This window comes from Chanodichthys erythropterus, chromosome 22 (genome assembly GCF_024489055.1).
Source record: "Chanodichthys erythropterus isolate Z2021 chromosome 22, ASM2448905v1, whole genome shotgun sequence".
Classification (NCBI taxonomy): Eukaryota; Metazoa; Chordata; class Actinopteri; order Cypriniformes; family Xenocyprididae; genus Chanodichthys; species Chanodichthys erythropterus.
The window spans coordinates 32,220,310-32,245,724 of record NC_090242.1 but is presented as its reverse complement, the minus strand read 5'-3'; the positions used below and the strand labels follow the sequence as shown (position 1 = coordinate 32,245,724).

Here is a 25,415-nt window from a genome sequence, read left to right as displayed (position 1 = left end):
TTCACACACAATATGGTTATTTAAGGGAGTGACAACCGCATTCTATAATCAAACTCACACCCGTAAATTTGCAGGACTTACAACCGCATTCTCGGAAAACCCGCGCTGTGTGAACGGAATCGTACTGGACAACTAGTTGTCTGTCACGTCACTGTGCGAGAGAGTCCCTTTAAGACAAGTCATTTCACTCGGCGGCCATCTTTGAAACGCCTCTCGTGCAGCTCCTATCTCTTTGAATTGGGAAACATTAGATTCTCCAAAGCTGTTTGCCAAGCTTTCGATTAGATTTCATATTCGAAATCACCAATGAAATCTGACAACGACTGTCTCATAATTTTTTTTTTTTTAAACGCTCGAATCATGACAAAAAACTGTATTTTTCAGGCTGGATCAACCTAATACGCAGTCCTAAATGCGCGTCTCGATTTCGGAGGCGCGCGCCTGATGGTTTCTATAGGAACCGGAGCTTCTAACGGCTGCTGCAGTGACGCGATGACTTTACCAATTCCGCGTTGCACCTTCTCCCATTCAAAACAATAAGAGTGACGCGTCCTGTGTTATGCTATAGCAAAGACTATAGAATAACACAAGACGTGTCACTCGTATTGTTTTGAATGGGAGAAAGTGTAACGCACAATATGGCGGAATAAGTGCCGCCTTCTAAAGCGGCCGTTAGAATCAACGGTTTCTATAGAAACAGTCAGACGCGCGCCTCCTAAGAGTTTAGGTCTGCGCATGCGCATTAGCTTGATCCAGCCTGAAAAAATAGTTTTGTCATGATTCGAACGTTTAAAAACTAAATTTATGAGTCGGTTGTTGTTAGATTTCATTGGTGATTTCAATTATGAAATTTAATCATAAGGTTGACGAACAGTTTTGGAGAATCTGATGTTTCCCCATTCAAAGAGATAGGAGCTGCATGATGCCCAGGATGCCCGAGAAGCATTTCAAAGATGGCCGCCGAGTGAAATGACTTGTCTTACAGGGACTTTGGCTATAGTCTTTGGTGGTTTCGTGTGTGTGGTTTCACTTTCGGTAACTTACAGCGACGGAGAGCTGTGTGTCATCTGAAGGTTTTAGATCCAGTCACCGTGCACAGCACCGGTCGGTTTTGTGTTTTACTCGCAAATCAAATGCCGTGTCATGCGCAAGACGCGAGTGCAACGGTTAAATGTGTCCGGCTTTACACTGAAGCTTCTGTCGGTTAATGAAGATCTGACGGATGAACTCGTGGCTCAATTGACCCTTCGCAAAGACCCGCCCCCCTTAGTTACTGTTGCTTTGTCCGACAAGCCGTGGCGCTGTTATGCCACAAGCAGTGAAATATACATCGCGGAGCAGAGAGGATACTGACAACAAGTCGACAGACAAGACAAACAGGTTACTTATGATATTAATCAAAGTCCCAGCTTTCAAACTGTGTCATTTTTCAGGAAATTCAGACAATAAAAACCGTTTTGTGGCTCTTTAATGTGTCGTGACCATGGTCGTGACAGTTTGCTGTAGCGCCTCAGCTCAAGAGGCTCGTAAACAGGTCATCTCTTCCTAGTGGTCCATTTATAGCATCAAATAAACATGAATGAACATGAGAATGTTCAAACGCGGAAAGACGTCATTATACACAATTTTTCAAGTTTAACTCCACCGAGGTTAATCTTCTAACTCCTGACTGCTTTGTCGGACAAAATGGCGGATTCTGCGTTATGATTGGTTAGATCGTTTGTCAATCAAACTCCCGGCGAAGGGTTTTCAGTTTTATGGAGGTCACCATCTTTGATATTACTTTGGTAACTGTTGCTATGGTTGCTGGTAAGAGAATAAGGGCTTGATTCTCGTTGCATGTTCATACAGACAGTATTCGAGACTCACACCTGTATGTAAATGCGGTTGTCAATCCCAAAATTTGACAGTGTGAACGTAGCATTCAAACTCTTATATTCTTGATTTTGAAGTGAAATATGGCCAGTTTTTGTGAGATTCACCCTTTTACATTCAGTATGTTGATTTCTTTAAGGAAGCCCCATATTAAGATCATAATAAGTATTTCAGACTAGTAGCTTTGATACCTGATTCTATCATGGGAGAACTTGGTACAGCATTCGCTCGCTAACCATTACCAGCCTGGTGTCATTTCCTCGTTACGATCTCACAGTATCAAATAATTATTCAAAATGTATAAGAAGAAAGCGTTGAACAGTAAGTTTGTAGAGTTTTTCCATTTAATGAAAACATTATTCTGTGTTCTTAGATTCAACAGTCAAAGTTCATTATGGTTTGAGTCACTCAGCCCACCAGTCACACGTATATGAGGGTGTGTATCTAAGCGTGTATGTGTGTTTGTGAGATCACAGCAGGTATCTGTGCCGGTCTTCGTCCAGCGTCAGGTCCACCACCTCAGGAGGAGGAACCCAGCCTGACTGCGCAGAGACTGACGTCCACGCCGGCGGAGCTCTTTGCTTCCAGGAAGAAAGCGACTGGATCACTCCACCACGAGGAAACCTTGAGACAACGCTGAAACAACATTACAAAAACATTAAAACAGTCACGAAAACATCATAATTCAAAGTAACAAGAATGAATTGAATATTTAAAGAAATAGTTCATCCCAAAATGAAAGTTATCCCATAATTCACTCACCCTTAAGCAATTCTAAGTGTATATGACTATCTTCTTTCAGCCGAACACAGTTGGAGTTATATTAAATAATATCCTTTTATGAAGTTGAAAAAAGTGCATTCATCCATCATAAAAGTAATCCATACGACTCCATTGGGTTAATGAAGGCCTTCTGAAGTGAAGTGATGGGTTTTTGTAAGAAAAATATCCATATTTAAAACTTTATAAACTATAATCACTGGCCTCCAGCAACGGCTGTCACGCATTCAGGTGGAAGAGTGACCTCCGACCCGACGAATAACAGCTCCTCTTCTTTTACATCAAAATCTTCGATTTATTAACCCCCTGGAGCCGTATGGATCACTTTTATGATGGATGAATGTGCTTTTTAGAGCTTCAAAAACTCAACTGCCATTACAAAGCTGGGTAGAGCCAGGATATTTTTTTTTAATATAACTGTTTGTCTGAAAGAAGATGGTCATATACACCTAGGATGGCTTGAGGGTGAGTAAATCATGGGATAATTTTCATTTTTGTGTGAACTATCCCTTTAAGTACTTAGAAATATGTTTAAATAATAAATCCTAATCCTAAATGATCCAGTTTCAATTTACGTTTTTTTTTATCATGAACTAACAATGAACATTAATTTTTGCAAGCATTTATTAAACTAGGTTCATGTTCATTTATAAATCTATTGATAATTTTTAAGTTGTTGATTCCAAATTTACACAACTTGAAAAGTTTTGAAAAAAAAACAAACAAACAAAAAAAAAAAACCTATTTTATATGTAGAAATGAACATGAATCTAGATTTTCAAAGCTGCAATATGCAACTATTTTGGGTTAAACAAATAACAAAAATCAGTTATTGAGAAAGTACATAAGAAAACAGTTTTCAAAACTATGTAAACATGATTTATAATTTGAGCTGTTTATTTGCAGGAAATGTCAGTTTGAGGTCATTAGTGTTTATGTGGTTATGTCACGTCCGTAAACACAATGACCCGGTCACTATACTGTATAGCATGTGCTGAGGATTTAGTTGCATAGAATTTAAACTTGTCATCTAGTTGGCTGCTTTTAATCTAGAAAGGTCTATCATTGCAATCACTGACATCTGAAGAATCGCCTGTTATCAAAACCAAGAAAGCTCAAATTGAAGATAGCCTGCAGTCAAAAGGTAAAGCAACAGAATCTGTCGACAAATTTTTAAAACAGGTGATTGATCCCCCAGAAGTCTGAGATTTAGCTGCTCCATGTCAATCGTTCTCTCTCAATTTGACAACTAACCTATACCACACCCACACCAGACACGCAGCAACTTTTCTCTATTTACGGATAAATATTTACTCTATTTTCCAGAGAAAACCGCCCGACAGGTCTGAAATATAAGCACTTATAATAGACTTAACTTGGCGAATCAGGGCAAGACAAAAACACGTTTTGGAAGAACGATCAATGATGTATTGACTCTCACTTTAAATTTTGTTCATTTTGAACAACAACAAAAAAGTTACATAATGTACCTTTTAACAACCAATTTACAATTCTGCAAATTATTGTTTAGAGCTAAAATATGATGCACACGATGTACCACTGAAAGATGAGAATCAACTCACTTGGCGTTCTCTTGAACTCCGACAATCTCCACTTCACTGTCTGTAGACGCCAGACTCACCTGAGATGGCTCGACTTCTACAGCACCTAGAAACACAACAGACTACATTCAGGAAATGTTAACAAAAACCCTTTTGTTTCAGCATTCACTGCCATCCTTAAAATGAAATATGAGTGAATCTGATGCAACACATCAAGGACAAAACACAAATGTCTTTCAACAGCATCAGACGCCTGACATACTATCTAGATTTCAAAGGGATAAACTTCACTACTACAAAATATCCTGTAGTTGAGGCCAAAACTTATTCATCTCACAGTAAATGTGAGTCAAGTCAATGAGGAAATGGCTGCGTTACAATTCACATACTAAAAGTACTTAAAGGCAACATTTAAATTACAAACCATGATTGGTTAAAGTGCCAATTTAGGTGGTGTGTTGTGGCCTGATTGGGAACTACTGTTAAAAAGTTTGGGCACACTTTTTTCTTTTTAAGAAATTAATACTTTTATTTAGCAAGAATGCATTAAATTGATCAGAAGTGACATTAAAGACATTCATAATGTTCTGTTTCAAATAAATGCTGTTCTTTTGAACTTTCTATTTATCAAAGAATTCTGAAAAAGAATCAGTTCATAAAAATATTGAGCATAACTGTTTTCAGCATTGATAAGAAATGTTTCAGCAGCAAATCAAACTGATTTCTGAAGGATCATGTGACACTGAAGACTATATGAAAAAAATATATACACGATCAGGCATAACATTATGAGCACTGACAGGTGAAGTGAATAACACTGATCATCTCTTCATCACGGCACCTGTTAGTGGGTGGATATATTAGGCAGCAAGTGAACATTTTGTCCTCAAAGTTGATGTGTTAGAAGCAGGAAAAATGCGAGCTTGACAAGGACCAAATTGTGATGGCTTGACGACTGGGTCAGAGCATCTCCAAAACTGCAGCTCTTGTGGGGTGTTCCTGGTCTGCAGTGGTCAGAATCTATCAAAAGTGCTCCAAGGAAGGAACAGTGGTGAACCGGTGACAGGATCATGGGCGGCAGAGGCTCATTGATGAATATGGGGAGTGAAGGCTAGCCCGTGTGGTCCAATCCAACAGACGAGCTACTGTAGCTCAAAGTGCCCAAGAAGTTAATGCTGGTTCTGATAGAAAGGTGTCAGAATACACAGTGCATCAGTTTGTTGTGTATGGAGCTGCATAGCTGCAGATCAGTCAGGGCGCCCATGCTGACCCCTGTCCACCGCCGAAAGAGCCAACAGTGGACATGCGAGCATGAACCACGGAGCAATGGAAGAAGGTGGCCTGGTCTGATGAATCACATTATCCTCTACATCACGTGGATGGCCGGGTACATGTGCGTCGCTTACATGACACCAGCTGCACTATGAGAAGGCAAGCCGACGGAGGCAGTGTGGTGCTTTGGGCAATGCTCTGCTGGGAAACCTTGGGTCCTGCCATCCATGTGTTACTTTGACACATACCACCTACCTAAACATTGTTGCAGACCATGTACAGCCTTTCATGGAAACAGTATTCCCTGGTGGCTGTGGCTCTTTCAGCAGGATAATGCTCCTGACACAAAGCAAAAATGGTTCAGGAATGGTTTGAGGAGCACAACAATGAGTTTGAAGTGTTGACTTGGCCTCCAAATTCCCCAGATATCAATCCAATCGAGCATCTGTGGGACGTGCTGAACAAACAAGTCCGATCCATGGAGGATCCACCTCGCAACTTACAGGACTTAAAGGATCTGCTGCTAATATCTTGGTGCAGATACCACAGCACACCTTCAGGAGTCTAGAGGAGTCTGGGTCAGGGCTGTTTTGGCAGCAAAAGGTGGACCAACACAATATACAATATTAGGAAGGTGGTCAATGTTATGCCTGATCGGTGTGTGTGTGTGTGTGTGTGTATATATATAATATGAAAAGTTATTTTAAATGGTAAATAATATTACTGTTTTACTGTTTTGTTTAGATCAAATAACTGCGCCTTGGTGAGCAGAAGATGCTTCTAAAAGATCTTGCTGACCCCAAACTTTAGTATAATACAATAGTATAATAAGTCATTTTGTTAAATAAGTTAATTTGTCTGTTGAGTACTTCAAATTCCTAAAATCAAAACTATTGTAGTTGCTTCCCCCTTTTTTTTCCCCCCCAAGAGAATTGACAATGTTTTGGTAGTGCAAGGGATCATGGTTAAGTCTAAAAAACGCGTATTGATGCACACTAAAAAAACTTTTTTGAAAATACGGCGAACTTGCAAATCGAATATTAGTATGCGAATTGAGACGCAGCCGATGAGTAAGTCAGTCTACCGTCCTGGAGATTGAGAAGCGGTGGAAACGAACCTGAGAGTGAGTGCGACTGCTGTTCCTGTTCGGAGTGAGTGTCTGAAATATCATAGTGGCCAACCACTGCAGGACCCACTGCAACACAATCACATTCACACACCGTTCAGAAGATTCACCGCCATATTTGTATGTCCATAATTCAGCTTTGAAGTTTATTTGTCTAAATAGATCCCGTTGAAAATCTTTCCAAACACTGGTCATGAAACTGAATGAATTAATGAAACAAACATTTGGCAAACTGTGTTTTGACTTTAGGTTTACATTGCATTTGTAGCATGCTGTTGATTACCATAGATACTTTGAATTACTCCTTCAGTAAAATTTTTGTGAATTTTTGTGAGCAAACAACTGCAATAAAGAAAGAATGATGAAACTCACTTTTCATAAAACTGCTCACAATTCCTTTTTATTCCGTAATGCAACATTTTCCAAGAGAAAGCGTATATTCGGCAATGTATGACTGATGAAGATTATAAATATATTATTTTTCTGTTTTCAAAAGACTAATATCTTTTTTTTTGATAAGTTATTTTTCTTTTTTACAAGCAACAATTTTTTACATTATTACATTAAAGTATTTATAAATTACAAATTATAAATATTTGTTGTGCTGCAATTATGCCAATTTAATTTTTTTAAATGTTATTTTTCTTGTTTTCAAAAGACTAGAGGCCTGTTCACACCAAGAACGATAACTATAATGATATCGATAAAGTTATAGTACTAAATAGGGATGTGCAGCGATTAATTGTTTGCAAAATAAAAGTCTGTGTTCACGTAATATATGTGTGTGTTCTGTGTATAATAATTATGTATAACTAAATACAGACACATACGTGTATATATTTAAGAAAAATGTTACATTTATATATAAAATATTTATATTTATATGTAATATAAAATATATATTTATACATGCATATATTTCTTAAATTTATACATGTGTGTAATTATATATACATTATTATACACAGAACACACACATATTACGTAAACACAGACTTTTATTTTGCAAACGATTAATCGCGATTAATTGCTGCACATCCCTAATTCTAAACATTGTTCTAAATATAAAAGAACCGCAGAGTTCACACAACTATAACGATAATAACAAAGAGAAATTATATATTTGAATGACTTTTCCAGCTGATGAACGTTAAAAACACTGACAGCCAATCAGAATCCATCCTGCTTTAAAGCGCTCAAGCATTTAAAGTGGCACCACGTACTTAGAATGGTATTATTTGTGACGATATCGTCCACTGGTGTGAACATTAATATAATAATGGTTAGATTTATCTTTATAGTGTATATAGGCCTTTACATAAATTCTTTAGTCAGTTTTTTTTGTAAATTATATTGTGTGATAGTTGACGACACAAAAACAGTACATAGACATTAATTTCTAAACTAACTGGATAATAAGACTATAAAAGTCAGGTAATGCTGGTAAAATACCTGTATATTTATTTACCAGCCAATGACAGAGCAGATATCACACGTCAATGCGTTACATAGACATGAAAACACAAACGAACGTCGCCTGGCACACTTTTACGTTTGGTGAGGCAGTAGTATGACATTAATAATGCAATAATAAAGAAAAAATATTTATAACAAATAAAGGCATCTATCTCTGGTTACTATTTTCTCATTTTCTAACAATTATGTGGAGGAAATTCTGTCCTCTATCTAAAACATTATGACACTAAACTTAGGCAGTTGGTTATTACCCATAAAAACAAAAACGTAAACAATCTCCTTCAGACACTCTATACAGTAAAACATTACAGCAAACAGCTTTCAAGTCCTCCTGTAAGTCAGTAACTACAGTAAACATTGACTATGTGTTTGTATTAGTGTGTAGGAAGCACATGGGCGAATCTAAAAAGAAAAAAAAAAAAGGTCAAGAACACATCCAGCTTATATTATTTCAACCCAAACACAGAAATTATATTTTTCAATAAAATTAAACCTATTTATATGCATATTAGGAATTTTGGCATTGTAACATTATTTTAATGACAATTACAAACATTTTGCTAAAACAAAATTTATCTCAGTCAGTAGAACTTAAAATAGTTATCTTACATTTTTTTTTTTTTTTTTTTTAAGAGAAGTATTTATATATCACAGTATTTATTGTGATGCATTTAATTTATGCTGATGTATTTTTTAAATGAAACAATTATTGTATTATAGGATATTACAGTGATGACAATACAATGAGAAGCAACAAAAACATCTGGTTCTTTCAGTAATGAGAGAAAATGTGCATAATTGTCATGGAAAATAATGCATCAAATATTAATTTTTCTAAATATAGGCAAAACTTTAACTTTGGGGCAAAATAAGACTAACATGTTTTCGTGAAAAATCGCCCTTAAATAGATACATATCTCTTGCTTTAGACATTGTGTCAAGTAGTAGAATAACCCCTGTTTATTGCATGTGACTTTCTCCATTAGTGTTTGATGCTCGTTTGTGTTTGTCCTGTGTTAGTACTCAGCAGAAAAACCAATGTACAGGCTGTCATTACATCACAGCTCTCCATTGTCAGCTTATGTCATGCATATTCCGCTTTGGAAGAAGCGATTAAATAAGAACCTAAAGCAACAAACAATGCAAACAAGAGTTCTTTGGTAGACATGCCAGCCAAGCTGTTTCAGATGAAGACAAAAAGACACATGGCAGTCGAGGGAAAACTTTAGAAGTCTCTTAGGGAACAAACATCTTGTGAAACAGTCACTATATACTATGGGCAAGAGAAAAAATGATTCTTTAAAATGATTCATCTCCAGGTGAATGGGAGAATCTGGCTCTCCCAAAGACATGAGATCGCAAAGGCACTGACTGTGGAGGGCGGCCCTGAGATGCGAATATAAAACAAACTGTTAATAGCAGAAAGACAGATGCGGTTAAAGAAACGGTTTACCAAAAAAGAAAGAAAGTTCTGTAATTATTTACTTACCCTCATGTCATTCCAAACCCATTTATTACTTCCATTGAACACAAAAGTGGAAATTTTATTACATGGAAAAAAGTCAATGCAGACCAAGCCTGTCAACCTTCAAAAAGAAAAAAAGGAAAAAAAAAAAAGTGTTTTTTCATTAAATGGAAAAAGCTCATAATATTCCTCACATTTTGTGTTCCATGCAAGAAAGCCAAATAGTTTTGGAAAAACATGAGAATTAGTAAATTTTTCGGTAAACCGATGCTTTAAAAGGATTAGTACACTTCAGAATTAAAATTCTGATCATTTTCTCACCCCCATTTCATCCAAGATGGATACATCTTTCTTTCTTCAGTCGAAAAGAAATGGTTGAGGAAAACATTCCAGGATTTTTGTCCATACAGTACATTTCAATTGGGTTGAAGGTCAAAATCAGTTTCAGTGCAGCTTCAAAGAGCTCTACATGATCCCAGACGAGGAATAAGGGTCTTATCAAGTGAAACGATCGGCCATTACCTAAAAAAAAATAAAAATATATATACTTTTTAACCACAAATGCTCATCTTGCACTGCTCTGCAATGCGCCATGCATTACGTAATCATGTTGGAAAGGTCATGCATAATGTAGACGGAAGTACCGATACAGTGTCTACAAAGCGAACGTGCACAGACTAAGTCATACGCCCTTTATATAAATATATATAAAAAAAATAGATTTTGAAATTGGAGGAAATGCAGCATTTCCGCCTACGTCACACGTGACCTTTCCAACGTGATTACGTAAAGCACGGCGCATCGCGGAGCAGTGCAAGATGAGCATTTGTGGTTAAAAAATATATACTTTTTTTTTTGAAAACGACTGATTGATTCACTAGATAAGACTCTTATTCCTCGTCTGAGATCATGTAGAGCTCTTTGAAGCTGCACAAACTGATTTTGACCTTCAACCCTTTGGGGCCAATTGAAGTGCACTATATGGAGAAAAATCCTGGAATGTTTTCCTCAAAAACCTTCAAAGATGACATGGGGGTGAGTAAATTATCAGGAAGATTTAATTCTGAAGTGAACCAATCTACCATCTAAAGAAAGGTAGATGTAGAAGGCAGAATGAAGAAGAAAATTAGTAGAACGTTAATGAGAGATGAGGAGAAAGTTTGTGCATTGTCTCAAGTCTCCACTTCAGTGGTCAAATAGAGTCGGCACAGTCGTTTTGCGTCTTTAAACGTTTGGTTCAGATGGCTCCACGCTTCCATTGAGACTGGCAGTCTGGGGAGGAGGAACCGTGATGGCGTTGAGTCGGGCCATTTGATAGGCCGCCAGCGTTTCCTGCGACTCTGATGACGGCAGGAACGAGCTAACGTGGCTCCGCCCTTCCGGATTTTCGCTAGATGAAAGGTCATCGTCCGAGTGCATGCGGGTCAGTCTGTCCATCCACACGCGAAAGCGCTCCTCGGTCTGTCTCTGCATCGCGGCGAATCGCGTAAGAGCTTCCTCCAAGACTCCGCCCAGGCTCCCACTGGCCACGCCCATGTCAAGTTGGCCCCGCCCACGCGCTGATGCTCCAGAACCGTCGGCTCGGCGATGGCCAGCTTAAAGACAGACGGCAGTGCCGAGAGAGAGACGTCAGACACACAGGAATGCAGAAAGTGGCGGCGTTATTGCGTGCACACCGGCGAGCATGCTGGGAATAAGACATGCAGCTCTCGCAGTGCATTCTTAGTACAGTTCACCAATGGTCACATGACTAACGACGGCATTTTAACCACTATAACCACCACCAACCCTCAGGAAATGACAGGTGAAGAAATAAAAACAAGTGTAACAACTACATCAACTTCTGCTGTGTCATTATGCTGGTTTGGAGTCATATATCAGAGGATGTTTGTTTGTTAATGATTTACAGATGCTAAAGCCCAAAGTATACTTCACTTGACAAACGCGTCATCTGAATAGTACGCACACCATTGGGTTTTTGTAACCGCGCATACTTGTAAGCACAGGTTGCACATGCGCATTTAAATTTTTTTTGCATTAATTAGTTCATCCACAAGGTGGCAACCGTGCCCTGGGGGCGTCGATTCACAAGGTAGTCAAAGAAAACCAGCATAAACAAAACAGACCGGAACGCATACAAAGCTACAGCGACAATAGAAGCCTATATAGATGAATCTAACATGAAAGAACACAAATATATTTACATGGGTTTTAACTCATGTCAAGAGATTGCTCAAAACTGCACATGCTTTGAACACGTGCATGCGTACGAGTCGAATGAAGTATACTTTACAAGGCTGTGCATTTGATTGTGCGCATATGGGTAAAAAATGAAGTATACCCGGGCTTCAGAGTATATATATATTAGAGTAAATGAGTGGCTAAATGCTGCCCTGATAAATAACATTATATTACACAAAACTACCACGGACCTCACAAGTTATATCATAAAAGGAATGTTGCTCAAAGCAGATTAATTGACGTGCAATTTTTAAATTTCTTAAGGTGGTGAAAGTGTTATAAAGTTTATAAGCTTAGAGGTGTAACTTGAAGGGGAACCGTTGAAACTTTGCATCTGCAAACCATTGTTGTTATTTTTAACTAAAACATTATATATATATATATATATATATATATATATTTTTTTTTTTTTAATTGAAAAAGCTGCAATAAAATATCATATATAAATATATATATAAAAATGTAAGTACTAAAATGACTAAATCTAAAACAAATAAAATTAAAGAATAAATTAAAATAAAATGAAAATGAAAGCTGAACATAAAAATAAAATTAAAATGGAAAATATGAAAAATTATCATTTAAAATTGATAAAACTGCTGCAAATGCGTCGGCTTTTAAAAATGTTGCTAAAATAGAAAATGGAAATTGTCAATATTGGAAGCTTCAAACTGCACTACTAATTTAATAATCAGAGAGATAATATAATATAAAAGTTGAGGTAGGGTCTACAAACAATCACATATACTGAGATTAAACTCCTGCCTTGCCAACAATGTGGCCCCCAGAAAGAAAGGCAAACACCTCCTGGTGGCCCCATGAGGAACTGTTGCTAACTTTCTACCTGTAGTGCTTTGGACAAAATGTATATCCTAATTAAGAAGTACTATGCAGAAAATGTGTAAGGATTAATGAACAAAAAAAAAAAAAGAAAACTGTAGACACATTATACACACAAGCCAACTATAGGACACAAAAACAAATGAGACAAAAGACAAAAATAAAATCTTGTGATATTCTAATCTAATTTACAAACTTTCATCCAAAACCTGGTATAATTTTCCTCCACTAAAACGGATCATAAACATACTTGAATTATACTCTCATTGCAAACATGACATTGAGCATAATAGCTATTTTAGTTAATTTCTAGAGCTTGAATATTTGTCCGCAGCAATGGTAAGCAGCAGCATCAGAATATCAAACCCAAATTAGAAATTGTGCATTTTGGTATAAATGACCTTGGATTTCAAAGGCTATCCAGAGTTAGTGGGTCATTCTGGCTGGTCACTAGTATTGACAGCGGTCACTGTAAGGTCAGAACGTGGTTGAATTCTGATACTGGAAAAATGTTCCTCACCTGGGGCTTTGCATATGAGGTCATTCAACATGCATGCACAGAAAACACCCTGACGGGTGCAGAAGATCCTTCATGTGTTGGATTGGAACTGGTGTGTGATTTGCCTGACCTATGAGACTCTCGCCGTGTGTGTGGATTTATTCAACCGTTCTGTCATTCGGTCAACATGCACCAGACAATGCATGAAAGAATGAAATGTCAACATGGCTTCGCTGCAGGTGTTTGTTTCAGGACTAGAGGTGGGAATCTTCAGGCACCTCACGATTCAGTTTCCATTCAGAGTCACAACCTGATTCCAAAACGATTCTCGATGCATCTCAATTTTCAGCAACAGTGCAGTTGCAAATCTTTAATGAGTTTACAGAACTCGCTGCAAAATTCTGTGTAAAGATTTTGCATAAAACCATACTATAAAACATCCACAAACAGAAGTAAAAATAATTCATAATTATTTTACAATAATCGGTTAAAATGAGTTCTACCAATTACTGGCACCATATAGTTTTTGGAGATGGTCAGATAAGTAATGATTTCCTTTTTTAATCAACATTAATAATAATAATAATAATAATAATAATAATAATAATAGGGCTGTCAAACGATTAATCGCATACAAAATAAAAGTTTGAGTTTGCCTAATATATGTGGGTGTACTGTGTGTAATCGTTATATATATATATACACACACAAACATTCATAATAAAAATATTTTGTACATAAATAACATTTTTTAAATATATACACATTAATTTGTGTATATTTATATATACATATTAATTACACAGTACTCACTTTGTATGCGATTAATCGTTTGACAGCCCAAAATAACAATAAAAATATCATAATTACAAAATGATACATTTAGAGTTACAAAAAATTAAATACTTAACAGCCATAAAGCGGTATTATTGTTGTTAATAATATGATAATTACTAACAATAATCTATTTTAATTTTTAATCAATAAATATGCTCTTATCTATATTAGGGCTGTCAAGTAATTAATTTTTTTAATCAAATTAATCACAAATTTAACACATCAAATTTGGCTGAGAAATTATCCCAAAAGATAATTTAAAGTCATTATTGTGTTAAACGAGAAAAGCATCAAATAGTCATTAGAAAAAGTAGCTTTAGAAAGAAATATATTTTTTCACTGATTCAACATAGAATTATTACACAAACTTTTCATTTTTGGGTGAACTATACCTAATGTTTTTTTTTATTAATATGGAAATATGAAATCATTCTTAATGAAATTATGCTCTAAATAAGAAACCAAAACTACCAGCAGATGGCGGTAAATGTCTTAATGAGTAAGTCACTGAGTCATTCATTCATTTGATTCATTCAAACAGCTGATTCATTTGGGAATTAAAGGGTTAGTTCACCCAAAAATGAAAATAATGTCATTTATTACTCACCGTCATGCCGTTCTACACCCGTAAGACATTTGTTAATCTTCTGAAAACTGATATTTTTGTTGAAATCCGATGGCTCAGTGAGGCCTTCATAGCCAGCAATGACATTTCCTCTATCAAGATCCATTAATGTACTAAAAACATATTTAAATCAGTTCCTGTGAGTACAGTGGTTCAATATTAATATTAAAGCGATGAGAATATTTTCGGTGCTCCAAAAAAAATAAAAAAACAACAACAACAACTAAATAACGACTTATTTAGTGATGGCCGATTTCAAAACACTGCTTCAGGATGCTTCGGAGTGTAATGAATCAACGTGTCAAATCATGGTTCGGATCGCGTATCAAACCACCAAACTGCTGAAATCACATGACTTTGGAGCTCCGAACATCTGATTCAACACAAAAGATTCATTACGCTTCCTGAAGCAGTGTTTTGAAATCAGTCATCACTAAATAAGTCGTTATTTTGTTTTTTTTTGGCACACCAAAATATTCTTGTCGCTTTAATATTTTACCACTGTACACACATGAACTGATTTAAATATGTTTTTAGTACAGTAATGGATCTTGAGAGAGGAAATGTCATTGCTGGCTATGCAGGCCTCACTGAGCCATCGGATTTAAACTAAAATATCAGTATTCAGAAGATTAAAAAATGTCTTATGGGTGTAGGATGGCATGAGGGTGAGTAATAAATGACATTATTTTCATTTTTGGGTGAACTGACCCTTTAAGTAAATGGCTCTTTTTATGAATGGACCATTGAATCACTGGTTCACCCGATTAATTTGCTCAAAACGCAGATTAATTTCAAAACAAAGCACAGCTGTGTGTTGCTCGGACATGCACAACAGTTGCTCCGGCTTTATTGATGAAAAATTTGGCAAAGTTGAGCAAAAACAGACAATATTGTGTCTAAAATGTAACACAATATTAACTTATTTATTGAACTGTTGAATGATTGAACTATTGTATCAAATTGTAAAAATAAAACTATTAAAAACTCTTCAAATGGCTGTCAAACACTTCACATAAGTCATATTGGTTGTTGAATAATAAAAATATTAAATATTTGTGGATCAACGAATCATGATGCATCAATGAATCGATTTGTTCAGGACAGGCTGTTACTGCCAGTTCGCACTGATCAAAATGCTGTATGTGTGTTTGTGCAGTTACCTGGTGCGTGAGAGTTGATTGTCTCTCCCTCGTTGTCGGACGAGGCCGTTAGCGGCGAGGATGATGAAGAGTGGGCTGTGATGTCGCTGTCGCTGGTGCTGCTGTCCTGAAGCACGTCGGGTTTACGTCTCGCGGCCGCCTCCCGCTTCTGCCGCAGCTGTCGCATGCGCTGCTTCTGCCGCTGGCTGCGCGGGCCTCTGACGCGGACGCGCCCGTTCACCTGCTTCTCCTGGCAACGGTTCTTCTTGGCCGCCATGGCGACGGAGGATGTATCGCTCTCTGAATGTGAGCGCCGTGACTTCCTGCCGGCCGTCTGGGCGGGCGTGGCCACTTCCTCCGCCGACGAAAGCGTGTCGGAGTCTCCGAGGTGACCGGAAGAGGAAGGTGACCGCAGACAGACGGAAGAATCGCTGTCTTCCTGCAGGCAGGACTGGGTGGCGGTTGGAGGCGGATCCGTTTCCTGCGGCTGCCCAGGGGCGGAGTCTCTATGAAGCTCCTTCAGTAAGCACGGCATGGAGAGCAGGCCAGGGGCTGGCTCTTTGTCAGGACTCTGCGAGCTGATTGGCTCATCACAAGGTGGAGAGCTAGTGGGCGTGGTTTCTTGCCTCAGGGGCATGTCCTGCTCCTCTGCTGTGGCCCCGCCCTCTGTGGGGCATTCAGGGAGCTCGTTGGCCTTCTGGGCATCAGTCATCTCTGGAGGGCGGGGCCAGGGGCGGCGTCTCTGAAGTAGCAGTTGCTAGGCGATAAACAGGGGCGGCTGACCTGGAAAACAGCAACTGTGTCAATATTACAGCCGACAAATATCTGATTACACGGTTAGTTCAGTTTCTCACTTGCCTTGACACTGCTTTGACAACCTGTATTGTATAAAGCTCTATATAAATAAAATTTGACTCGAGTATTTATCCAGCACTGAGGTCCAGGTGTTTTGGGTAATCATCCAGAACGCTGAACTATCACGCACCAGTGAAGCTCATCAACTTTTCTACATGTCACCCGACTCCAGTGCACAATGCTGCATTTCACAACAGCGTGGCCTTGAAACGGTTTCAAAACTTAATGACCACAAATAAATTTTTGCTGCGATCAAGTGTTTAGAGAGGCCTCAGACACAATGTACGAACTTGCACATAGGGATTGTCATTTTAAAAATCATTTTTAGAGACGGGCCGCACAAAGAGCACTTTATTTGCAATATATTTAATCTATGCAAAACTAGATTTTTTTTCTTTTTGCAGTGAATATTCATGACTTTTAAGATTTTATGTTGTTAATTCCAGGACTTTTTCAGGTTGAAAATTACCATTTTAAAATTCTCTCCTAGGTTTTTCATAATATATAAGGTAGGGTCTACAAACCCTATATTATATAAATATGTGTATGCATATATTACACAAACATTATATATGTACATATATATATATACACATGTATATATTATATATGTATATATACACACACATTTTAAATATTTAATTGTGCCATAAAAAAACTTGAGATTTTCCTTAGGTAATATTTTTCAATTTATATAATGTGTGTGTTTGTGTGCGTGTATGGAAAATATTATAAGTAAAACATTTATTCGGGATGTTCAAACTATCACAAGTTTCTTATTTGTTTACACTGCACGTTTTATCTATCTATCTATCTATCTATCTATCTATCTATCTATCTATCTATCTATCTATCTATCATATATATATATATATATAATTTTAAAGAAAAACATCTCAAGGCACAGTACAACCATTAAAATATTTGTTTTATATTTTAATATAATATTTTGTGTCTGTGTGCATAATTATATAATATGTATATATGCACACACATGTATACATATATATACGTATACATAGTGTATATATTTGCAAACTTGTTAGATGTGATTAATCACGATTAATCAATTTGACAGCACTAAAATACTTATATGCGTGTGTATTTATATATATATATATATATATATATATATATATATATATATATATATACACACACACACATATACACACACGCATACATATACATTATTATATATATGCATAATGTGTAATATATATTATATACACACACACACATACATATACACACACAAACGTATACATATACATATATACATACACACAAACATACATCTCATACATTTGAACTACTTAATAGTGCCATAAAAAAAAAAACCATGAGATTTTCCTTAGGTAACGTTAATATTTTTGAATATACATCTCGTATATGCAAAAGCTGGACATTTTCTTATTACTTTAAACCAAATATAATATGCATTATATGCTATTCCAAGCAGGTGTTTAACATGCACTGACTGCCACAGATCGTATGTCTGTATTACGTGTATTTCGTGAATTACAACAATAAAAACTGTAGCAGAGTGCCTGTAAATACCAAAGTCATCAAAAGAAGAAATCAAAGTAACAGCACGATTCCACAAGTTTCTTACACTGTCTGAAGGAGATCCCAGATTCATTAAAACAGCAATCACAGCAGCAACAACTGTTTTTTTGTGGTTACCATGGTAATTTTTATACGAGTTTCCATAACATTACTAGTTCTTCGCGTTCGCGCAGCCACCCTGAAACTCGAACCGCGCGCGACACAGTTCACGCGCTCTATCAGACAGGCATCGCCAATGCATGATGTATGAATATCGCGCGCGCTCTGATCATATCGCACTGCGTTGCCGTTAATGGCGCATGTAACAGCGCGTTTATCAGCCCGTAGTGTTACAAGAGCTTATTTGCAAGTAATCCATATCAACGCTTCTTTAAAATTTCCCCAGAATCAGTTCATAAAACGCAGCGCGTGCATGCATTTCAATGCAGCTGTTAAATAATCGGACGGAATACCGCACTTGAATCATCAGAGAAAGAGCACTAAAAAGTAAAATCGCCTCAAAGACACTGCAGCACAAACACTCATCCTGCGACATGTTGCTGCAACACATTCGGTCTGGAAGTTGTTCAACTTCTGCGCGTTAACCGGTACATTTGCACGCTGAGTGAACACGGCACGCATGCATGTATAAAAGCATGCAGTTATTAAAGTGAGAGTAGGTTTGGGTCAACAAACTGCAGCACAGGATCAAAATGGAAGGGCGCAGTGATGAGAGCGCGGCAATAACTGACGACAGCAGCTTACCTGCTTCAAATCTGTCCTCATGTGTGTGTCCTCTGTAACATCTCAGTCTGTATTACCATATTCATAAGGGGGGAAATGGAGGTAATTGAAATTTTATGGAATAACTGCTATGTGCTCCCGACTTTCCGACCGCTTTAGCACAGTTTGCTAATTTAAAATGTCCCCACTAGCCGTCGCTGGAACAAATGTGTAGGCGTCATTTCCGCTGCGCTGGCGTCGAGAAAAATAAAAGGCACCACCATGAGTTTTGGAGAGGAATTGCGTTTATTACAAATTGCACAAGTTAGAAGTCATATGAATTACATTTATCAACACACTTAATGTTTTATTAGATATTTAAAGTTATCTACATAAAGTGTTCATGAAGTCCACTTTCTGCTCCAGCTGGGCATCCAAGGCAGCCTTTGGAAAAAATAATGTAATGCAAATTACTATTCTTATATATATATATATATAAATATATATAATTTATATTCTTCTAGAAGAATGGTCAAAAATTCCATCAATCCATAAACAAACTCCTAAACTCTGTGTGTCTGTGTGTGTGTGTGTGTTTTACAAGAAGTTTCGTCTGCTCACCAAGGCTACATTTATTTAATTAAAAATACAGTAAAAATATATATTATTTATTATATTGTGAAATATTATTACAATTTAAAATAACTGTGTACTATTTAAATATATTTGACAAAGTAATTTATTCCTGTGATGCAAAGCTGAGTTTTCAGCATCATTACTCCAGTCTTCAGTGTCACATGATCTTTCAGAAATCATTCTAATATGCTGATCTGCTGCTCAATAAACATTTATGATTATTTTCAATGTTGAAAACAGTTGTGTACTTTTTTTTTCAGGATTCCTTGATGAATAGAAAGTTCAAAAGAACAGCATTTATCTGAAATACAAAGCTTCTGTAGCATTATACACTACCGTTCAAAAGTTTGGGGTCAGTAAGAATTTTTATTTTTATTTTTTTGAAAAGAAATTAAAGAAATGAATACTTTTATTCAGCAAGGATGCATTAAATCAATCAAAAGTGGCAGTAAAGACATTTATAATGTTACAAAAGATTAGATTTCAGATAAACACTGTTCTTTTGAACTTTCTATTCATCAAATAATCCTGAAAAAAATATTGTACACAAATATTTTGTACAATTGTACACATTAAATGTTTCTTGAGCAGCAGATCAGCATATCAGAATGATTTCTGAAGGATCATGTGACACTGAAGACTGGAGTAATGATGCTGAAAATTCAGCTTTGATCACAGGAATAAATTACTTTGTCAAATATATTCAAATAAAAAACAGTTATATTAAATTGTAATAATATTTCACAATATTACTGTTTTACGGTATTTTTAATTAAATAAATGTTGCCTTGTTGAGCAGATGAAACTTCTTTTAAAAACATAAAAAATCTTAGTGGTTCCAAACTTTTGGACTGTACTGTATGTGTGTGTAAATATGTATGTAAATTCAAATTCAAAATGACTGTAAATAATACAATATTGCCAAAGCATATATACATAAAACAATAATAAAAACATCTGTATAATAGAATAAAATATCAAATATTATAACACAACTTAAACTTAAATTAACAGTGTAACAAATTAGAATATATATATATATATATATATATATATATATATATATATATATATATATATATATATATATATATATATATATATATATATATCACAATAAAATAATTAATAATAATTATAAATAAATAAAATTGTGAATTAAAAATTACCAGCTCTCGTTTAGCTTCCTCGATTTTCACCCGTGCAAGAGCCGGACTCTGAAAAAAGTACAACAGTAATAAAAACTGAGAAAATGGATAAAGGATCAATGATTAGAATTTTAAAACAATTAGTAATGATTTGTAATAATGTAGATGTGATTATTTTATTGAAATGTGTCCTACATACTGTGCATGATAAAAATGAATATTTATTAGCCACTCCACACATCAAACAACAAAACCATTTGGTGCTTGTTCATGCCATTATCAATAATACAGTTGAAAAAAAGTCAAATCTTCATATGAATGTACTTACAGGGCTCAAATCACTATACGGCTCTAGTTTCGTCTTCAAAGGTAGTGTTTCTTCTTTCAGCGCAGCAATTTTCTAATTATAGAAAAAAATAGCGAGAAAACAACTTTCATACCATCCAGTAAGATGAAGTGTTGTTTCAGTGCATGTTCATTAAATTTAAAGAGGACCCATAATGGTTTTTTATATGTTCAACTTTCTTTAGTGTGTTTCTTTAATGTTGCTGTTTGAGCATGAAAAAGCTCTGCAAAGTTACAAAGTCCCTCCAGCGGGAGATATCAGTATCACCATTTCTGAACTCCCTGAAACTCCTTCATTGAAGTCTTGATTTTTCTTCCGGGAACAAACGTCACAGTATTTCTCATTTAAATAATTCCCGCCCAAGGCATTTGCAGAATAAAGGGGCAGGGCCTGGTTGAGTTAGTTAGTAGTGTGTTGAAACTGGCAGTTATGGTGAGGGGCAGGACATTTCCCCAGACATGCTTGAAGCAGTTGACCAATCACAATACACTGATCCAGTCAGCCAATCAGAGCACAATGTGCTTCTCAGAGGGAGGGGCTTCATAGAGACAGGAACTAAACAGAGTGTTACTGACAGACTGGGAAGAGAGGAGCTGCAACAATGGAGAATATGAGAAAAATAATGTGTTTTTTGAACAAGACTTTGTAAAAGGGCATAATATGGCCTTTTTAAAATAAATCCTTACATGCCATTTACTGTACAGCATAACAGACTAGTTATACACCATATTAGGTGTGCACAAAAACATCCAGAAAACATAGAACGACTTTGTAATCATGTCAGAATTGCATGTTATTACAAATCAGTAGGGTAGTTTACCTCGGATAGCTGCAGGATGGCCTGATGGGTAAGAGAATCTTCCATCTGCCGTGAGTCCAGCTTTTCCTGTCACAAACGCACAGTCTCTGTTTATATAATATAAATTGATGACTGGATACAGTATTAAGAAAAAAGGTGACACAAACCTGTGCGATCTTATTCCTGCAAGTGAGATCTCTGGATTTATTCTTCATGAAGTCCATGTTAAGAAGCCTCTCCTCCGCTGTAGCTGCTTCCACCTGCTGTATATGTGTGATCTTCATCAAATCACTGAAAAACAGTTTTACACCCAAACGTTAGTTTTAGTTTTAGTATCAGGGGTTTCTAAACTGGGGTCTGGGACAGCAATCACAGCTGCATGTGACAGGGGGTGCGTGGAAAAGAAAAACTGTATAAAAATAAATACATAAACAAATAATAGGATTAAAATAAAGAAGTAAATAAATAATTAATAATGGAACCTTGTTTCTGCCACAGAATGAAAAAATTGAAAAGATAATTTGGACTTTTTATTTGACAATTTGGACTTTTTTCACAATTTCGAGTTTATCTCACAATTTTGAATTTTTTTCTCATAAATGCGAGTTTATATCTCGCAATACCGACTATTTTCTCACAATTACGAGTATATTTCTCGCAATTCTGACTTTTTTGCGCAATTGTAAATTTGTATCTCGCAATTATGAGAAAAAAGTCAGAATTGCGAGATACAAATTTACAATTGCGCAAAAAAAAAAGTTTATATATCACAATTCTGACCATATAACTTGCAATTGCGAGTTTTTAATCACACAATTGCTAGAAAAAAATGTCTGAATTGTGAGATAAAAAGTCGCAATTACCTTTTTGATTTTTTTCTCGTAAATGCAAATTCATCTCGCAATTCTGACTATTTTCTTGTAAATGCAAGTTTACATCTCGCAATTTAGCTTTTTTCCTCATAATTGCGAGCTTATATCACAATTCTGACTATTTATTTGCTATTGCAAATTTATCTCACAATTCTGACTTTTTTGCGCAATTGTAAATTTATATCTCGCAATTCTGACTTTTTTCTCATAATTGCGAGTTTATATAATCACAATTCTGACCATATAACTCACAATTGCGAGTTTTTAATCACACAATTGCCAGAAAAAAGTCTGAATTGTGAGATAAAATGTCGCAATTATCTTTTTTATTTTTTATTTAGTGGTGGAAACAAGCTTCCATAAGATTGAAATAAATAAGTGATTAAAATAAAAAAGTTATTAATCTATTAAATAGATTACATTTGATTCAAATAAATAAAAAATAGATTCTTATATATATATATATATATATATATATATATATATATATATATATATATATATATAAAAATGGAACTTAATAGAAACTAATTGGGTGTTTATAAAAGATTTTAGGATTTCAGGATAAAAGATTTTAGCCTCTTAAAATTTTAGGATGGGAGTCCTTCACACAGTAAGAGGACTTAAGTAGGCTGAATAAATAACAGCAGCAGTTAAAATCAGGTAAGAAACTTTCCAACCAAATCATTACATTTTTTGCAAAATTAACAAACAAAGAACAGTAAAGTAAAATGCATTAATTATCTCTCGTGTTTTCTTACTCCTGATGTTTTTTCCGAAGAACAACTGAGGAAGTAATCTTCTTCCTAACAGCAGAAAGTTCCCGCTGCAACTTCCGGTCCGTTTTCTCTGCCTCCAACACGTCATTGGTCAGTTTATTGATTGCTGGCATGTAGCTGGAGACCCAAGAGTGTGAAGAGTTTGTTACATGGTTACACAGGTGTGTAACAGGAAGTGTGACTGGAATTGCTCAGAATCGGTTCTTTCTTTTGGAAGACAATAACTTTATTTGTTGTGTGCTTTGATCTTTAAAACTTTGCAGGCCTTTTACATGCACAAACAGCTATATCACACATTGCATGAAAGGTAATATCTGAAAAAAGCATAATAGGGGCACTTTAAGATTAGGTTCAGGTAGGTTCTTCAACAACAACATTTTAAACCATGGTTGGGGTATTTTATAGTAATGCTGTCACCATGCATGTTACCCCAGGAACAAGTGTATGATGCATTTATGAAGTAACATGTTATTTTACCTCCCAAGTGATGTGTCTTTGATTTTAAGCACTTCAGCGGTGCCCTCCAGCACCGACAGCAGGTCCACTGTGGGTTTAGAAAGTCCTCCAAGCTGAAGTCCAACTCCCTGGAGAAGCACTTCCTGCAGATGGGCTCCTGTCACAGACCACAATGAAAGTCATGGACCAGCAGCCCTAGCTCAGCATGAAAACAAGACTCGAAAATCATTTATTCCACAACCTAATATGTACATTTACAGAACACTTATGCACTTGGCAAAGTGACTATCCTAGAGTCTCACCATCACTGCTGTACTCTTCTGTTTTCTGCTCGTGGTCCTCGATGAGCAGCTCAACCTCTCTGCATCTCAGCCCGCTGCTCTCCGCCAGCTCATACAGAATCTCCACTGTGCGCGTGTTCACCTCAAACTCTGGTACCGGCTGCTGCCCGAACACCTTCCTGAGCCACTGGGTCACCTGCAATTACATGCAAACGCACAGTAAATGTATGCAAATGAGATTCAATAATCAACATTTATTGCAATAAATTGTGCCAAAATGATAACACAAATAACATGATTATGCACGATTACTATATACATTTACTATGGTATTTACATTGTATTTCAAGGTACAAAGGATACCATGGTATTGCAAGTCCAAACTACTTTTTATTATTATTATTATTTTTTGGTTTTGTTTTAATCGACCACACAAGGACGTGTTGTATAAGACGTGCCATATCAAACATAAAAAATGTATTAAAATCAAAGTGAATATGTATAGTATAATTAGTAAGTGTATTTAGGACAGATAAACACTGTGAACGTTTACGCATTTGGTAAAGCGAATTACATCGTATTCAAGATGTGTATATTAGTAGTTTTCTAATGAATTCTACAATGACATTAACTCACAATGTTGATTTTCTCGCACATATTTCCACTAATTTAGTGTCAAATTTACTTGATATAAACTTCAGAACCCGAAAGTAAAATCCCGCCACTGTTTTTGTTCTTCTTGTTCCGGTGTCTCAATGCGCGTTACTCATTGGCTGCCCGAATGACAAAGTGACCAATGAGATTCTAAGACGCTGAAGCACCGCCCAAATACAGCGAGCTTCAACAAACTGACGTGGTAAAAAAAGAAAATAATTATGAATCATACATTTATTATCAAGCCATTTATTATATAAATCATAGTATTGTATACATTTATTAAAATTATTATCAAAAGAAAAATGTTCAAAACGTCAAGACTAGCACAGAAGACTACTTTTTTACAACATCATTCCTAAAGTAAATTAAGTTTAGTCATTTTTAAAGATTAATAACCATTTATTGTTATCACAAAAGCGTTAACAGTATGTAAATATAATTCTGACACTTGTTTTATTCCTCAAAACACAGATAAATCTACAGCGCAGATATAATTTTTCATACAAGGAATTAAAATTAAATAATTATTTTTCCCCTTTTTTTCAAATTTTAAATTAAATAACATAAATGATTTG

The 25,415-nt window shown here is 36.0% G+C and overlaps 2 protein-coding genes across 5 annotated transcripts; both read right to left on the bottom strand.

The window, feature by feature from the left end:
• Positions 1-916: 916 nt before the first annotated feature.
• ark2n (arkadia (rnf111) N-terminal like PKA signaling regulator 2n) lies at positions 917-19,075 on the bottom strand. Of its 4 annotated transcripts, XM_067376142.1 has the most exons (5): positions 18,909-19,075; positions 15,762-16,523; positions 6,607-6,684; positions 4,239-4,323; positions 917-2,511 (listed from the first exon to the last, which is right to left on the bottom strand). In XM_067376142.1, the coding sequence occupies exons 2-5, from the start codon at positions 16,450-16,452 to the stop codon at positions 2,346-2,348; spliced, it is 1,020 nt and encodes a 339-aa protein (XP_067232243.1). In that variant the 5' UTR covers positions 16,453-16,523; positions 18,909-19,075; the 3' UTR covers positions 917-2,345. The 4 variants fall into 4 exon arrangements, with proteins under 4 accessions (XP_067232243.1, XP_067232244.1, XP_067232241.1 ...); XM_067376143.1 differs by lacking the exon at positions 6,607-6,684; XM_067376140.1 differs by lacking the exons at positions 917-2,511; positions 4,239-4,323; positions 6,607-6,684 and adding an exon at positions 10,512-11,151.
• A 95-nt stretch (positions 19,076-19,170) lies between these two features.
• On the bottom strand, positions 19,171-24,929 carry haus1 (HAUS augmin-like complex, subunit 1). Its single transcript, XM_067376772.1, has 9 exons — positions 24,820-24,929; positions 24,205-24,379; positions 23,924-24,059; positions 23,429-23,563; positions 21,963-22,086; positions 21,817-21,882; positions 20,979-21,050; positions 20,672-20,719; positions 19,171-19,310 (listed from the first exon to the last, which is right to left on the bottom strand). Exons 1-9 carry the CDS (start codon positions 24,838-24,840, stop codon positions 19,251-19,253), a joined length of 837 nt encoding a protein of 278 aa, XP_067232873.1. The 5' UTR covers positions 24,841-24,929; the 3' UTR covers positions 19,171-19,250.
• Between the last annotated feature and the right edge of the window lie 486 nt (positions 24,930-25,415).